We start from the raw sequence: 18422 nt of genomic DNA, 5'->3' as shown, positions 1-18422 counted from the left end.
CGGTGTTTACACGGGTCATAGGGGCAGCCCTGAGCCAGAGCAAGGCAACCGGGTGGCCTCCATCCGGAGCTTCAGTCTTGGCTCCGATTCAACTTTCAATTTCAGAAAACAGAAACTCTGCTCAGCTGGGACTCGCTCAAGGGAGGTGTTTCCCTCAGCCTTGTGACAGAATGCTCGGGGGTGTGGCTGGCCGGCCGCAGCAGCTTATAAGTCCTTTGGGGCAGCTGCAGGTGGGTGCCGCTCACCATGGGGATGCTAGTGCCCACTGCTCTGGCTGCGCGGCTGTTGAGCCTGTTCCAGCAGCAGCTGGGCTCCCTCTGGAGTGGCCTGGCCCTTCTGTTCTGCTGGCTGAGAATAGTCCTGGGGTGGCTAGGTTCTGGAAGGGGACAGCCACAGCCACAGGTCCCGACCGAGCTCGAGGAGACCCAGGAAGAACCGAACAGTTCTCGGCCCACAACCCCCGTGAGCGTCAACTATCACTTCACCCGTCAGTGCAACTACAAATGCGGCTTCTGCTTCCACACAGCCAAGACCTCCTTCGTGCTGCCCCTGGAGGAGGCCAAGCGAGGGCTGCTTCTGCTCAAGCAGGCCGGTAAGCCCCTAACCCAGGCAGAAGCCCAGGCGTGGATGACCGCGAGCAGGGGCTGTGCATAGGATGAGGGTGGGAAGGGCTCCCCGAGAACTAGACACAGCATCACCGGGCAGGTCTTGCATGAATGGGCAAGGGAACGTTGCAAAGACATGAAGGACCTCCAGACTGGGAGGTCAGGACCATGTAACAGACACTGGCTCCTGTGAACAGAGGTATGTGGACAGTGGCCCCTGTTCCTCCTGGTGTTTGGGAACAGGCATTCAGAAAAGTTTTGTCACTCGAAGATTTTGTCCGGAGGAATCTGATTTCCAGAAACACTAAGCGAGGAAAGGGGAAGGGGAAACCCACGTCCCCAGTGTGAGCAGCCAGGCTGTTCACCCTGTTCCTTCTGTGGTCATGCTGGAAACTTTTCTTTCTCTTTAAAAAAAAAACTATTTGTGTACACCTGGTGTGTGTGTGTGTGTGTGTGTGTGTGTGTGTGTGTGTGTGTGTGTGGTCACCTGCTTGGCACGCCAAGCCCATGGACATCGAAGGACAACTTCAGAAGTCACCCTGCTCTTAGCTGTCAACCTTGTTTGAGACAGGGTGTCTCTGTCACCGGCTGCCCATGTGCAGCAGCGTGGGTTGGCGTTTGAGCCTCACACATCATCTGCTTCCTCCCGTCCTGCAGTAGGGAGGCTGGCGTTGCAAACCCTCACTGCCGTGTTCAGGTTTACTCAGGTATTGGGGATCCGAGCAGAGGTTCTCAGACTTGTGTAGGAAGTGTATCACACACGCAGCCACCTCTCCAGCCCCAGATGAATCTAGAAATGATTTTGACTGGCATGTCATGGGATTCTTCTCCCAAGATTTGCGGTCCCACTCCATCAATCATGCCCAGGTATGAATTCAGCAGTGAAGTTCCAATGCAGCATCTTCTCCTCCAAACCTTCCTTCCCTCTCTCTCCTCCTCTCTTCCCAGAACACCTAGTCACCTAGAGATTGCCTTCTCTCCCTCCTTACTCTTTCACTAAAGCACAGTGGACAGGTCTAGGCATCAAACACAATGACTACACTTCCAGATGATTCTACCAGAGAATTATTGGCCAGCGCTCCAGGTGCACGCTGGCCTCCAGCCACCGCTCTGACCCCATGGGGACCCCCAGTTGGATTTCTGATGCTCGAGTTAGACTCACCTGATTCTGTGCTGTGATAATAAAATCATACAGTACACAGTACTGCACAATAGGATCTGACTCGCTCAGTTCCAGTCTGCACCGGCTCATTACCCACGGTAAAGACCATGAGCCTTGTTACCTCACGGGGACCTAGATTAAGGCTTGGTCTTTTATCACCAGGAATTTGGTAAGGTAGTCACTGTCTCTGCTTTTCTCACTCAAAGCCTGGTGTCTCCTTAACATGCACCTTTTGGAGTCACCTGCTGACTCATCTGAGCCTTGGGTGTTTCCCAGAACAGACATCCCAGCGGCGATGAGCTCACTGTTACCTGAACATCTTCTCCCAGATGCCTCTGGAATGGGCATTTTTGTTTCGAGCATCTCCAGGTGGACTCATGGTGCTCTTGAACTTCTGAGAGAGTCTGCGGAGATGAGGAGTTGGTTTCCAATAATTGAGTGCAGCTGTTTTCAAATAGAAAAGGCAGAGTAACAAAATAGTACAGTAGTTTTCTTCCTGCTTTAGACCAGGAATGGAACCCGCAGTTATTGATAGTGGTGCTAATATTGGAAAACAGGATGAGGTAAAAAGAGATTAACGACTGGTTTTATTTCATTAATTTTACCACAAGTAAATGCTGATTTTGTCTTTAAAACAAAAATGGATGAGACTGTATCTTATCATGAATGCCTGGCTATTTTGCACAAGACCCTGGGATCTCGATCTCTCTCTCTCTCTCTCTCTCTCTCTTCCCCTCCCACACACACAGAAACACACACACACTAAAAAACAAAATAATTATAAGATTTATATTATGTATGTGTTTGTTGATGTCCACAGAGACATAGGATCCCCTGGAGGGAATTGTGAGCTGTCCAAGGCGGGTGCTAGGAAGTGGACTCTGGTCCTCTGAAAGAGCAGCAAGTGATCGTCACTACTGAGTTATCTCTCCAGCCTCACAAACCGAAATAACGAGGTAAGTATTTGGAAGATGCAAAACCATAGCTTTCGCCTCTCACAGGTATGGAGAAGATCAACTTTTCAGGAGGAGAACCCTTCCTGCAGGACAGGGGTGAATACGTGGGCAAGCTCGTGAGGTTCTGCAAGGAGGAACTGGCCCTGCCGTCCGTGAGCATAGTGAGCAACGGGAGCGTCATCCGGGAGAGGTGGTTCAGGGACTACGGTAAGTTTCCTCGGGCGATACCTTGGTCACTGCAGCTCATACCGTGGACGCCTGCATTTCCTCCCTCTCTGGGCTCCAGGCCAGAGCATCTGGGGAACCAGGAGGAAAGAAAATCTAATTTAATCTTGTTTATTCTAATGTCTCCTAAGCTGTGCACAGTGTTAGGTTATTTTGTTTCTGTTGGGTGCTAATAAACAGGTACGGAGAAAGAGATAACACAATAGGTCAGCATACAGATTGTCGTTACGCCTTCTAACAGCGCTCATGGCTAACTAGGATCTAAGCTTAGCCATTGCTGAGGAAAATCAACACTCTGTAGCTATATAAATGTCTCTGTTAGAGACAGGGCATGGGAGTGGATGCCTTTTATCCCAGCACTCAGGAGGCAGAGACAGATCTCAGTGACTTTGAGGCCAGCCTGATCCATAACGAATTCTAGCTCAGCCAGGGCTATCTAGTGAGACCTTATTTTTTTTTTTTTTAAATCTTTGTTACAACTAAGCTGTTTGCAAGTCTAGCCACATTAAAGCTCATAGCACATGGACTGGCTGAATTCGGGACTCTTAAGGTTTTCTGAGAACTCCAAGGACCGAGTTGTCCTGTTTGTAGTGTCTTTGAAGCAACACATGACATGAGGCAGTTCTTGAAAAAACAAACAAACAAATGTGCAGTTATGACTACTTTCGATTTAGAAGACAGTTAAAACCTCCCCTCAGAGTCCCTTTGTCTACACTTGCTTTGTGACCCTGTGGAGCTCTGGAGCCATTCAAAGGGAAGGCTGGCGCTTTTGTCTGGAGACACTGACCAGATTATTTCAGAGGATGCATCCACCTGCAGGCAGAGGCTGGCATGTGGGTGAAGGCTGTCTGTGAAGTCTGGGCCCGCAAGGAGGATCCTTAGGATCAAGGACAGTGACTCAGGGAGGTCGCTGGGTAGTATAGTCAACCAGACCTCTGTGAAGGGAGGTGCTTGATGGAGACCGTTGGGAGGTACATAGTGAGACAGAAAGAAGACAGAAGCCTCATGAATAGAGAGCAGTAGACCATGTTTTGGAGGGTGTACCTGGGTAGCACTCATCCTTTATGATATGCTCAAAATATCTGTCCCTGTGGCAAGGAGTATGGACGGGAGGATTACTGCAGTACAGTGCCAGAGACTGGCCACCCAGAAATAGTGATATGGCCCAGCATTATCACCGAGAAAGAGAGAGAGAGGAACGCACAGACTGCAAAAGCCAAATACACGGCTCTCTTCGTAGTAGTCAGGTAGATGCCATTTACAAATGATAATCGGCTTTTATACTAGATGGAAATTTGCCCATCTCAAATTATCCAGGATGAGTAAAACAATATTCTGTGTTAAATATCCCAATTATAAATGTCTACAAATTAACCTGAAGTTGAACCTGCATGCTTGGGCATGAGGAGAAGCTGGTCAGAGCCCCACAGCCGCTCCAAGTTTGGGAGTTTGTTAGCAGGACTCTTTCAGTGAGAGCCAAAGCAGAGCACAATGGCAGCGGGACACAGGCATGCCTCACTGAGCTCAGAGAGGACATCTCCTCCTGAGCCCATCTCTAGCTGGGCCCACACAGGTTCGACTTTCTTCCTAGCAGGAACCTCAGTCAATGTTTGGGTTGTCTTCACACAGGAGACTCACTTCAGTCTTGGATCAGAGAGAATCATAGAGTGCTGGTCACTCGGGCACATATTGCTAAGTGCATAGCCGCCAGGACCCCAGCAATACATCCAAGCACATCATATATGTGTCTACACTACAATCCTGACACATGGCCCCACGGCTGGAGCTTACACACATCACCCACTATTGTTCTGCACGCTGGAGTAGCGGCTGTATACGCAGGGGCTGCCCAGGGCCCCACCAGAGCCTCAGCTCTTCTGGAAAAACACAAGGCTTGAGCAAACAGACTGGCTCTGTCAAATGATTCCTCCCAAGAGCTGCGACCAGGGGACACCACACAAGCACAGCTTAAGGTGGAGCTTGGTGTCAGGACCCAGCCAAGGACTCAGGGGCTCAGCACACTTGTCAATCAGCCAGCCGAGGTGCTCCTGGAAGGGACTGGCTTCTGTGGGTTTGGTTTCGAACTTCTGTTTTCCCTCGGTTTTGTTGGAGACCACGTGTGCCGTTTCCTCATCCCGTGTGACACCCCTTTAGGAATTTACTTGAGGTCAAGTTTTGGAACACTTTGAGTTGTTTTAAATAACAGGAAATTTATTCTGGCTCCAGTTTGTGCTTGTTAAATCCAGACAGCAAGAATTAAACCTAAAATAGGAGCTAAAGTTAGTCTTTTTGTGATTATAGAGAATAGCGTCCGAAAGAAATTTTGGAACTCTTAGCTTCTATAATGTGAAGAGAATTTTAAGGTAAAATAGAGAAGTTTGGAAATTCTCAACAACCAGGAGAGCTCAAGCTTGGTCAGCTGCAAGGGATATCTTAGCCCCAAGGGTACTTACTCTTCTCAGGTAAGGAAGGGCAGGGAGCAGGAAAGGAAGAAGGGGGGTCATAGCAAGCGCAGAGTAAAAATTGAAGCTACAAAACCATTGAAGAGAGGCCCAACACAGAGATCGGTTTCAATATTTTATAGCTCTTCAAATGACTCCCTATCAGAACTTTTAATGCATGGCATTGCAGGGTGGGGTTCCTGTACCCAGCTCTCCTTTATCTGGGTCTTCTCAGCCTCTATATCACTTGTACCTGACACAGCACAAAGTGTCTGCAAATATTTACATAGTAAATAAAATGTATAAGTCATGTCAAGAGGAAGCTCATGAGCTTGGCAAAAGTAGTAAATATCTAGGACACAATTTTGTCTGTGTGCTGGGCAAAGCAAATCTATAACTCTTCATAATTAATAGAAATAGGCTTCATAAGTTATATAATCTCTATGATGAAACAAGTGTGTAGCAGGAATCTTAAAAGTTCTTATTAATAAAACAAACCCGGGCCAGGTATTGGGGTGAACACCAGAAGGTCAGAGAGACAGAACAAGCCACAGCTTCCTCACCTGGCCGACTTCTCAGCTGATCTTATTTCCTCAGACTGGAAGCCTCTGTGTCCTCATATCCGAATGGCTCTCAGCTGAACTGTGCTGCTCAAAACCTGAAAGCTTAACCAGCCAAATGCTTCACCAGACCAAACCTTATTAAAATATGCTAATGATTATTCATGCACACACATGTATGCAGAATTTAAAATTGATCACATTAAGTAGCTCTGTGATTTCATTATCCATGTATGTATTTTAATGATAATATAATACCATGCGTAATTCACATCTCTGACTTTCATGTGTCTAAAACAGAGAATCGGGAAATTCTTTAAGGCATAGCTGAGAAGATGATACACTTTACTGTAAAGAGAGGTAAATTAATTCGAGGACTCAGGGAGAATTTTTTTGTTATCATTATCATTTTCCTACAGGTTACTTCTTGGACATTCTTGCTATCTCCTGTGACAGCTTCAATGAGGACGTTAATGTTCTCATTGGCCGGGGTCAAGGAAAGAAGAACCACGTGGAAAACCTTCAAAAGCTGAGGAAGTGGTGCAGAGATTACAAGGTGGCTTTCAAGATTAATTCCGTCATTAATCGCTTCAACGTGGACGAAGACATGAATGAACACATCAAGGATCTGAGTCCTGTCCGCTGGAAGGTAAATCCACACGGGAGCCTGTTTGACTTGAATCCACAAAACACTCAGGGGAAGCTTGGCTCAGTGACACTGTAAACAGGAACACCGAGGACTCGAACTTTCTAGCCAGGACCTTGACTCTTGGCTCTATTAAGTTTACACCCCCAATGTTCTTTGTTTCCAAAATCTTGAAATTATTTTATTCAGGAATTTTCTGAGAGTAGAGGTTGAGGCCATGCTGGGTGCTTGGAGATGCTTTGAAGAACAGCTTGTCAAGAAAATGACATGTCTTCCTACTCCTGGCTTCTGTGTCGATGGGGCTACATGTTCTTCATATATGCAGATGCTCTTGGGTTTGCATTGAATTACTTGGTTGCAGAGGAAGTCTATAGAGTAATGCCAGTCCTTTTCTAAAATGCACTCCTTAGGACTAGCCCAGATAGCAGCCACTGGAAGTCCTAGGCTCCCAAGGATACAAGCCAGCCCATCACAGATAGGACCTACAATGCACAGGGGAAATTCACTGCAAATTCAAGCTTTCTGCCCCAGGCTGCTCAGAACCCATCAAGGGGGCTGCTTAGAAAACAGCTTCTTCTTCATACATCCACTGATATCCAGGAAGGGCAGGCCTGGTCAGGAGCATTGGCATGCGCTTGCATTTTTAACAAGCCACATGGTGACCCTTGTGTAGTTCCTTTGAATCTGTGCCTGGAGACATACCTAAGGATAAGATTTGGAAACTGAGCTTTGGAGAGGACTAGGACATGGAAGCCGCATGTTCCTTGACACTTGTGTGTGGCGAACCTTGGGAAGGTGGGGCACACCAAGGCGAATTGCAAAACATCATGAAAGAAGTTGCATTTGGCTGTATTTTGAAAGCAGGAAAGAATTTCCACACGGGGGCTGACCCAGGCAAGGTCTAAGGTAGGCCAGAGTCATGCTCTTCCAAGAAAAGTGGTCATTTCAAGGTCACCTTGAATCTTCTTTAGATGCCAAGTGAGCCAAGACGGTAGGGGATGAGGATAGAGCATATTTTTCCCCGTTCATGTAATATGTTTGGAAATAGGTTAGGAGGAAGCTAAGAATGATGTGTATTTTAAAACAATGGATGTATTGAAATCAAATGTCAATGACACCCTTGGGCACAGAATAAATGGAAAACAACTAAAGAAAGATGAAGGGTAGAAAGAGTCAGGACAAAGAGAAATGGAGACCTCAGATAAAGGGGCCCAGAGACCCAAGACTTGTCCCCCCAGCCACCTGCCAGGCTGCTCATCTTTGCTGTCTTTCACTGTTCCCCCTTCACCCTCTCATTCTTAGAATCCATCTGTACCCCTTCCCTCCTTGCCTTGGACTCCTCTTCTCCCATGGGCTTGCCTTACATTCCTCTGCCTTCTGCACAGGCTTCCTGATCAGTTATTTCAAGACACTGGCTCTCTGGGATAAGAGTCAATTCCTGCTGCTTCTTCAAAACCTCTGGTATCTGTGGGCTTTTGGCTGAAGTAAGCAATGCCCCGAGGGAAAGTGTCTGTCCTGTGTTAGCTCCATCACTCAGAGCCTCATATTATGAGTTTTCACAGGCTTAGCAGTGACTAGCAATTGTATTCTGAGCTTGCTAGTCCTGAACTGTGTGTGTGTGTGTTGGGGGTAGGCGTAGGGCTGGCTTTGTTTCCTGCAGGCTTGGAGTGAAGGGTGATGTAGGGCTCTTGGCCTAACAAACATTTTATCCTTTTTTTTTTTTTTTTTTTTTTTTTTCAGGTCTTCCAGTGTCTCCTGATTGAGGGTGAGAACTCTGGCGAAGATGCCCTGAGGGAAGCTGAAAGATTCCTTATAAGCAATGAAGAATTTGAAGCATTCTTAGAGCGTCACAAAGAGGTGTCCTGTTTGGTGCCCGAATCTAACCAGAAGGTTGTATGCGGCAAAGGCTGCCATGTTCATTCACTACCACAGGGCTACGCTGATTCAAAGTGGGGAAAGGGGTGACTCTCTCTCGAGAGCTTTGCAATTTACCATATTGTTATTCTAGACATTCTGGAAGGAGAAAGGGGTGGGGTGTAATCAATGCTAGAGTCAAAGAGATGGAGGTCCACTGTGGCCACCTGTCATCTGGAGGTGGGGTTCTTCAACGACATTGATTTTTTTTCTAACCAAGAATGAGTTCAACTAGGCCACCTCAGAAATGATTAGATGGATAATCATATAACTCTAATATAAAATACACACACACACACACACACACACACACACACACACGCTCGCTCCATGTTTGGGAAGCATGTGGGGAGGGCTCAAACACTGAATGAAGGAATGTGTGAATGCTTCCATGTTGGTGTCAGCACCATTACAACTGTCCCATAACACCCTCTCTAGCGATTATTTCAAAAGCTGGATGAAATGTAGAAGAAATGATCGGCTAGTTCTCAGGGTCTCTGTCTAAAAATTGCCAAGGAGCAGGGTCTGCACTCCATTCTTTTACGATTTTATTTCCATCTTCTGTTGTTTGTTGTTGGTTTTTTGTTTGGATGGTGGAGGTGGCAGTGGCTGTCACAGAGTGGTACTGAGCTGGTTAACTGGGACACAGACTGTGGGCCCTGCATACAAGAAATATTAAATGTGTCTGACTTGGGAGAATGCCTACCTAGCATGCTGGAAGCTCTGGGTTCAATCCCCCAGTGTAGCTAAACACTGTCACTGCAAGTCTATAATCCAGCATTCAAGAAGTGGTATCAGAGGACCCAAAACTCAAGGACATCCTTGGCCGTGTAGCGAGCTTGAGGTCAGCCTAGTCTACCCGATGCCCTGTCAAAAGAGGGGGTGGGTTGGGGAAAGAGAGAAGGAAGAAGGGAAGAGGAGGGAAGGAAAATGAGGAAAGAAGTAGGGAAATGGGTTATAAAAAAAGGGGAAGAGATATTATTTACTGCCTAGTTCATATTGGGGTGGGTGTGTGTGTGTCAGAACCTCCTGCAGAAAGTACAGCAGTGCCCAGTACACCTCAGAGTGCAAAACTGTCACAAGTCAGCTCACAGCAACAGCAGGAGCTTCAGAAACGCTGTCCTGTGCAGAGAGCATGGCTTGAACTTGGAAAACCTTGGAGATTCCTTGAATGGTAGCCATTGTGGCGGGGGACTGAGAGACACAGACAATAGCCATCCTGGAAACAGCTGGAGGGGTAGGAGAAGCCAGGCTGCTCAGAGCAGCCTGCAGGGTAAAATTCTTCTGGTCTGAGGCAGAAGAATGCAGAATGACTGGATGGACTGGACCCTGCAGACCTTCCACTGCTGAGAACCACTCCAAAGGCTGCAGAGAGAGGGGGAATATGGGAAGCAGGCCATTCAAGGCAGACACACACCGCAGGAGTGACAGCCGATGAGGCATACAAAGGAAACAATGTTGGATGAAAACTAAATTTTGATTCTGTTTTCCTCTGCAGATGAAAGACTCCTACCTTATTCTGGATGAATATGTGAGTATTTTTTCACGAGCTATAATATCACTGGAAAGCCAGCAGCTCAGAACACCAGAGGCGTCCCCAAATGAGCACACTCTGAACACATCTGCTGTGCCCAGTGCCTCTCTGGTGGTTTTATTGTCAGCATGGTACAACCCCGGCTTCACATGCCAAGTTCTCTCTCAGATCAAGCCAGGGCATTAGCCTGGACCTGCATTGCTGTTAACCACCACGAGGTGACATCCCAGGTAGCCATGCATCTGCAGATGTCATGAGGGTGTCACACCCAGTAGAGACCCCACCGTGTGGTCTGGCGTGGGTTGGAGGGCTGCCCTGTGACAGCACACGGTCCCCTCCACTCCACACTGTCTTGGGTAACACAGAGACTGCCAACCCCTCCACTGCAGATGGACCTTGACAATGGGAGGAAGTCTTGTTGTCCCTCCAGACATCACCCCGTGATCTCTGAGGCCATTGCCTCCAAAGGAAACCCCGCCCTTATTTTAAAAAAAGGAAGGGAAGTCACACTTGCTTTCCTCTTCTTTGTTGTTATTTAGAACTTTTGGATTTATAACTTCTGCTGATATTCCCAGCAGAGGACAGAGGATTCCATTCCAGGCTCTGTTTTTTGTTTTGTTTTGGTTTTGATTTTTTGTTTTTGTTTTTTTTTTGTTGTTGTTGTTGTTTTGTTTTTTTAATGAGCTACAAAAGGAACCAAGGGCTCAGTATTGACCTTGGCATTTTGAGAAACATTTGTTACAACTTTTGCATTTTGCCATTTTCAAGTTAATCAAAGATAAATTCCAGCAATTTTGTTTTTTGTCAACATGATTATGAAGCATAAGGGGGAAAGCGACCATAGAAACACTCAGTTTGTGGATCTGAGGTAAAGAAAGAAGAAAATGAAAGCTATTTTGGAGTGTAAATTGTCATAATTGGCTGGGGATTTTGCACAATGCTCTTTAGCAAACTTTGTGATCTCCACATAGCTAGAACAAAAGTGCATGGATAAAATTGTTTTCTTTTTTTTCCCAACTGGATAACTAACTGTGACTCCGTGTGCACCACCTGCTGCCCTACAGGATGTTCAGTGTAGACACACGAGTGTGAAGACCTCCTTCCTGCCACAAAGTTGGAAAGGAAAGAGTCAGAGGAAGGCAAATGGATAGGATGTGTTGGGGAACTTCTGTCCTTGGCCCAGCTCTCTGCCACCTCAGTAGCCTCTGTCTTATCCTGTCAGGAGAAGCCTCTGTGAGGGTTCACCTCGCACATGCACAGCGGCCATTTGACTAAGACCCTTCAGATCAGCTTCTCCACAGCACAGTGCCCACAGTCCACTCTGCTGTGCTCTATGTTCTCACGTACCTCAGTGCACAATGTCTAAATATGGACTCAGAGGTCCATATTTAGAGGAAGTCTGTTCTTATCGTTCTCTCCACTCCAATAGACAATCGAGTCCTTCAGTAGTTAAACTGTACTGTTCATGACTCTCGGCTGCCTCTAGACATGTTCAAGCCGAGCTCTCCATGGGCATGAGTTGTATGAGTTGGGGATGGAGCCTGATGATTTTAGAATCTTAGATCTCAATACACATTTGACATGGTTGGGATGTCAGAGGTGCTTTTCAGAGGATACCCTCAGTTGAGTTTTATAGGATAAACCATATGCAAACATACTTATTTCTACCTTTTATTTCCCAGATGCGCTTTCTGAACTGTACTGGTGGCCGGAAGGACCCTTCCAGGTCTATCCTGGATGTTGGGGTAGAAGAAGCAATAAAATTCAGTGGATTTGATGAAAAGATGTTCCTGAAGCGTGGCGGGAAGTATGTGTGGAGCAAAGCTGACTTGAAGCTGGACTGGTGAGGCTGTGGAGACTCTGATGAGCTCTGGGGAGGTCCATGTGCAGCTGCCTCCACCACCCTAGGCTCCTGGCCATTCTCCAGGAATGAAGACCTGACTGTCTGCTGCACATCCTCTGGCTGTCGGTGGTTTATTGTTACTGAGAATGCAGTGTGTCTGTCTGTCTGTTTGTTTCAGTTTGACTGAACTAAGAAAGAGGTAAAACCACGCAATGACAACCTATAAAACAGGCAATCTGCCTGTGTGCAGGGAGAGAGTTCAGTTCACAGAGGAGCAAGGTCTCAGAGACCAGTGTATTTAACTTGTATTTGAATTTTTAAGGAATTTTACTGTGAATCCCTTGCTTCCTTTTTCCTTTGTTCCCCCCACTTGAGAAAGTGAGTTATTTTCTGCTAAGTATTCCAGTTTTGTCACCAGGAAACATCACAAAATACATCCTCCCATTGCTATTCTATCGCTGTTCTGCTGTGGAATGTTGGACTTTTTACTCAGAAGTATACGGAGAATGAAGACACATCCCAAAGAGCCATCAATGAGACTCTTCCTCATTTGCCTTCCTCGTTTGCCTAGAGCTCATGGAAGGAATCACTTCCAAGGATGCTGTTGATGGCTCCAGCACGTGATGCTGCTGCTGCTTGAAAGATGCGTGTTCTGCACGGTGCCAACGTCTCCAGGATTCTCTACAAAACCAAGAGATGCTTTGCCTTTCATGATGTGGCCATGAGGATGGCACTGGCACAGCTGCATCCTCCTGGTGTGAGGCTGCCTGAGTCCGTCACTCTAAAGCAGGAGTTTGAGTAGAAGAAGGTCACCATCTCACTCTGAAAAAGCAACAATGGCTGTGTTGGTGCATTCCGCCAAGGTCAAGGGAGCATGGGCAGGAGGGACTCTGTCGGGAATGTGGGGTGTGGCTGGCTTGGTATAAAAGCACTTGTGGCTCCATAGAACATTTCCCAAGGAATCTGAAATGAGACCCAGTCAAGGTCGACATGAGAGGAACCAGTTCCTTCTCCACACCGAAAAGCAGAAGAGACAATGTGACTGAGTCAAAATCCTCCTCCTGTGGGAGCATTGCATGAAGTTTATCAAACCTACACAGCGTCTCACTGCTTGAAAGGAAATAATTTCCAATTAAAGAGCAAAAATCATTGAAAAGTTTATGCCCAAGAAATTTAACTCCCCTGGAATTCCACTGATGCCACCAGAGGGCGATAAGACGTCGGACTTCATCTCAGAAATTTTGCTTCAGAGTCTATTTTTTAGGACTTGGTGAAATTTGGTTCTGTTTCTTCATTGTTTGGTGTGTGTGTGTGTGTGTGTGTGTGTGTGTGTGTGTGTGTGTGTGTTTGGATCAGTACTAAGAATTTGATAAGGAACTGGATTTTTCTCACAAAAGATGTTCATACTTCAATTAAGTCTCTATAATTCAACTGAGACATACTTTTGTCTCATCAAAAATAGGTCAGGTGTTCTGAATTTTCTGTTTTGTTTGTGTGTGTGGTTGTTGACCTATTTATTTTTGCTTGAAACTGTATATAACTATGTAGCCCAGGCTGGCCTAGAACTCATGGTCTTCCTGCCCTAACTTCCCAAGAGCTAGAGATTACACTTGTATATCACCTGACTCCTAGGTAGATATTTTAAAGAGAAAATTGAGTCATATTTTCCGCTGCAGATTTTGATAATTTTTAGTTAAGTCCTGTGTACTCAGTTTACCTGGGAAACCCCAGAGGACATGAGCAGATGCCTGCTTGGTCATGTGACAGGAAAGCAAACTTGGAGTTGAGGCTCCATCTTCTGAGTTAGAGAGTATGTTTTCTTCAAGCTGAGGGGACCTGTATGTCTCCTTCCCCTAAGGAAAACCAGCATGAAAAGTGTACACTTGGGACATGAGCTGTTCTAAATGCACTGCCAAGTGTTTCTCTGACTCCTAACCCCTTATGTATGCACAGGACATATGAGAACTCAATGCTTAAAATATTCAAAAATCCCTCTTTCTTAAAGGGAAAAATTGTGATATTTTATCATCATAGTAAAAATCAAAGTTGGATTAGATCATGGGTTGGTTTGCTTTCTCAGTTTTAAATCTGGGTGTTCATTTTGTGAAACATATGCTCTTTACTGGGAAAGTGAAGAGCTATTTGGTTGACATTTACTTGCTAAGTGTTACAGATAGTTTGTGTTAGATGACTACTTGACTTAGGATGGGCATGCTGTGAAAGGGGATTTACTTAAGAACTTTGGAGGGCAGGACATCCAAAAAGCCCCTAGTGTCTCTATTATATAGTGTTAAATGATAAAATCATGGGCTGTTTTCTTGTATGCTGGAAGCCAGATGGTGTTATTTCACTAAACTATTGGAGAAAAAAAAATGGTCTCAGGTTTGATCTGCATTGGATTTTGGGGCCACATTGTTACATAGAACAACAGCCAAACAATCGAACAACCCAGCCACAGTTGGTTCCTTCCAGCAATAATTCAGCTCATGCCCTACCTCTTGATGAACTGATATTGTTTAATAAGCTCTTTAAGACAAAGGACAATAATGTGGGTGACCACATATCATCTGAGTGTGTTTAGATAAGGTTTAGTGTTGGGAGATATATGTATATGCATTCCCCTATAGAATTACACTGTGTTTTGAAGCATTGGTCTAATGTATGGTAACATGTATTAAAATGTTCTGTACATGGCCTAAGATTCTGTGTTAGTCTCTCTTTGGCCTGTTATATTCACTGTTCACTTTTACATAGTGAATTTGCTAGAGGTGAGTTCACATTAAAACTCAGCCAAGCTATGGATATGGTTGACTCAAGACAACCTACTCCACAGCAGGCCTGCATGGAACTGAGCCGCTGGAGAAAATGTTCCAACCTAACATGCAAGAACATGTTTGGGAGCCCAGCAATCCAAACTCTGATGATCTCAGAAGGACACTGTGAACTGGTCAGGGAGTCATAGCCCCCAAGCCCTTGCTGTGGTCACCAGTGTGAAGGGTACTACTGCTTGATAGGACTTGGTCAGCAGTACAGACCCCAGAGTTAAACCCACTCTTCTAGGCTGTCTCCCCGAGATGGCAGGGACCTGACTCTGACGACTGTTGTAACTAGATTGTCTCTGCAGAAGGATGAGACATCCACAGTCCAGCTTGCTTCAGTCAAGCCAACCCAAAAGATGTTCACCTCTGTAGCAACAGTCCACGCAGAAGGGCCTATTCCCAGCACCAGATCTGGACTGAAGATTTTAGAAAACTTAGCAGTAGCCATCAAAAAACTCTGCTGATTGACAGGTACCTCTCCCAGGCACTTCCCCAGCCTTGATTGTAGCAGGAAGCTTAGAAGGTCTTATTAATAAAATCAAACCTGAAGCCAGTTATTCGGGTGAATGCTGGAAGATCAGAGAAGCAGAACAAACCACAGCTACCTCACCTCACTAGTTCCTCAGCTGATCCTGTTTCCTCAGACTGGAGGCCTCTGAGTCCTCATCCAGAATGAATCTCAGCTGAACTGTGCTCAAAAGCCTAAAAGCTTAACCAGCCAAATGCTTTTAGTTTCTGATCTTCACACCTTATATACCTTTCTGCTTTCTGCCATCACTCCCTGGGATTAAAGGTGTGAGTCACCATGCCTGGCTATTTCCAGTGTGGTCTTGAACTCACAAAGATCCATGTCTCCAGAAGGCTAGGATTAAAGGCATGAGTGCCACCATTTTCTAGCCTCTGTATCTAGTGGCTGTTCTGTTCTCTGACCCCAGATAAGTTTATTAGGGTACACAATATTTTGGGGAACACAATACCACCACACTCGACTCTGTTGAAAGCATCACTGAGATATGTAGATATTCATTGAGTTAGCAAGAAGAGACTCCTTTAGATTCCTATAGCACAGCAAGTGCACACATGCACACGCGCGCGCGCGCACACACGAGGGAGGGGCAGGCTGACAGAGAGGGGGAGATAAAACTTCAAGAAACAAGACTCATTCTCATGTTTAAATGCTTTTATATTCTATTTATTTTATCTTAAAACATCATATACAGCCAGGTGGTGCATGCCTTTAATCCCAGCACTCGGGAGGCAGAGCCAGGCAGATCTCTGTGAGTCTGAGGCCAGCCTGGGCTACAGAGTGAGATCCAGGACAGGCTCCAAAACTACACAGAGAAACCCTGTCTCAACCCACCCCCCCCCCAAAAAAAAAAAACATACTAGAGCGATCCATTTAGATGTGTCCTCTCTGTGAGAAATTGTTGTGTTTGGATGAGTAAATTTTTCTCATTGCTGTCACAACATCGTGGAAGCCCATTTGGGAAACCGGCTCCCACATTTTACGACAGGGAACTCTTGAGGAGAGAGGGATAAGAAATACTAGGTTAGAAGGATAGAGAGAAGGGAAACAGACAGAAACACAGGATAGTCTTGGGAGGGCCTGCATCCTTATCCACCAGCCCCTTCTGGCTCTTCTAAATGGCTATTTTTAGGAATGCCAAGGGGTGGAGCATCCCCCTAGCTCAGCCAAGTGTAGACCCTTCCAATCACCTAGTAACTACTCACATGGTCAAGCCATCCTCTAATGCATCCCAGCTGGGCAAAGCAAGCTCAGATCTCACGAGAAAGTCTTTGTGGGCCTCCACAACCTGTGACAAATAGGAGACCCACAATGATGCCACAGAAGACACAAATCAAAGGGAGACATTTCCCACACATTTGACCAACAAAAAGCAGAACGTTGGCCAGCATGCCGGCTCAGCATGGAAAGGCACGCTACTGCAAGCCTGATGACCTGAGTGTGGTCCCAGGATCCCACGGCAGAAGGAGAAAACCAGATGTTGAAAGTTCTCCTCCCACCTCTGCAAGCACGCTGTGTGCTCACACCCCTGTTCACACACACACACACACACACACACACACACACACACACACACACACACAAGCAATATTAGTTAATTGAAGTGGAAAAGTTCAACAAATCAATAAATTGTGAAAAGGAAACTGGCAAGTGTTCTTGAATGGACACATCACAAAAGATGTTACCCAAATGTCAAACAGGCATTTAAAAATGCGTTTCGCTGCTCCAGGCATCTGGAAGCCGGAAATGTATACACAACCAAAAATGGAACAGAAAGCTTCTTAACAATGACACTACCAAGCAGTGGGGAGGATGTGGAACAGCCAGGGCCCTTCATCAACCCTAAGGCCAAACACAATGAGATTATGTGTAATGAGATGGACACATGTGACCCTTGTCAGCCAAGGATTCCATTAAGCCGTCGCCCGTATGGATCCATGCCTCTTCAAATGGAAGAACGTCTTTAGTGTAATAGCGAGATACCCCGAAATACACAATTCTTGGTGACAATAGAGTAAGCGAAATGTACTGTGCAGAGAGTGGAGCCTTTGTAGCTACAAGGATGAGCAAACCACAATAAGATGGATAAACACAAAAATAGAGCACAGAGCGAAAGGAACTGCACCGAAGGACAGTGAACTATGAGTGAATCCATGCAATTAGACTGAGCTGGAGCACAGCTTGAAGATGAGAGACAAGCTTATCTCTTGTGTGTGTGTGCTGGGGGGGGGGGTGTTGTATTTGTTTTTAAGAGAGCATCTTATTATATAGCTCCAGATGACTCAGAACTCACTATGTGAACCAGACTGGACTCAAACTTATAAAGGACCACTTGCTTCCACCTCCTGAGTCCTAGGGTTAAAGGCGTGTACTGCCATGTCTGGACCGGGGTTGTCTCTTGAGTAGAGGTAAGTGTTGGGCCAGAGAGAAGGTACACAGACACCTTGAAGTATGGCAACAGTTCTAATTCTTAGTGCGAATGGCCCTTTCAGATGTGTCTGTTCTGGGAATGAGTGTTGCATTCCAGTCTGTCACATCACACCTTCTCAGAGGGTTTGTTTCTGCTCACAGTTCCAGAGGACACCGCCCATCCTGGCAGAGAAGGCACAGCGGGTGGTTAATCACACCCTGCATGCATCCGCATTCAGGAAGCAGAGACAATGCACATACTCGTGTCTCACCAGCTTTCATCTTTTTTAAAACAAAACTGATTTTGTCTGAGACCACCCAGTCCACAGGTGGCACGAGCCACATTCAGGATGGATCCTCTCCCTTCTAGTCATCATCTCTTCAATGCCCTCAGAGGCACACTCAGAAGTGTGTCTCCTAGGTGACTCCAAGCCAGGCCCAGCTGACACCAAGGTGAAGCATCCCGAAGCTGTGCTTTGATCACAGGTGCGCTCTCCCTGTGACAATTCCATGACAGATTTCGTAGAGACTATGACCTTCGCAACTCAACAGACAGATTCCATAACCCAGCAAAGCATCACAGCCCCTGCTGGAGCGCTGTCCCCACCAGAGTGCATGGGCCATGTTAGGAATGCACAGGTGCTCAGGGGTAAGATGGCTGGCTAAGGAGAGATGCTGTTGCCTCTGGCTGCTGTTACAATGTGTTTGAATGGTTTTCAGTGTGAGACTCCCAAGGAGAGAAGAGCCAACAGGGGCCTCTATGATGTCAGCCATGGCCCACT

The 18422-nt window shown here is 46.3% G+C and overlaps 1 protein-coding gene across 1 annotated transcript; it reads left to right on the top strand.

Annotated features, from left to right (window-relative positions):
- The first annotated feature begins 201 nt into the window (after positions 1-201).
- Rsad2 (radical S-adenosyl methionine domain containing 2) lies at positions 202-13027 on the top strand. The gene is made up of 6 exons (XM_006980933.4): positions 202-592; positions 2769-2930; positions 6369-6598; positions 8336-8485; positions 10008-10040; positions 11726-13027. The coding sequence occupies exons 1-6, from the start codon at positions 247-249 to the stop codon at positions 11888-11890; spliced, it is 1086 nt and encodes a 361-aa protein (XP_006980995.2). The 5' UTR covers positions 202-246; the 3' UTR covers positions 11891-13027.
- The last annotated feature ends 5395 nt before the right edge of the window (positions 13028-18422 follow it).

The sequence above is a fragment of the Peromyscus maniculatus genome, chromosome 22 (genome assembly GCF_049852395.1).
Source record: "Peromyscus maniculatus bairdii isolate BWxNUB_F1_BW_parent chromosome 22, HU_Pman_BW_mat_3.1, whole genome shotgun sequence".
Taxonomy (NCBI): domain Eukaryota; kingdom Metazoa; phylum Chordata; class Mammalia; order Rodentia; family Cricetidae; genus Peromyscus; species Peromyscus maniculatus.
The sequence above is the reverse complement of the archived record's forward strand: the minus strand, read 5'-3'. Positions and strand labels throughout refer to the sequence as shown.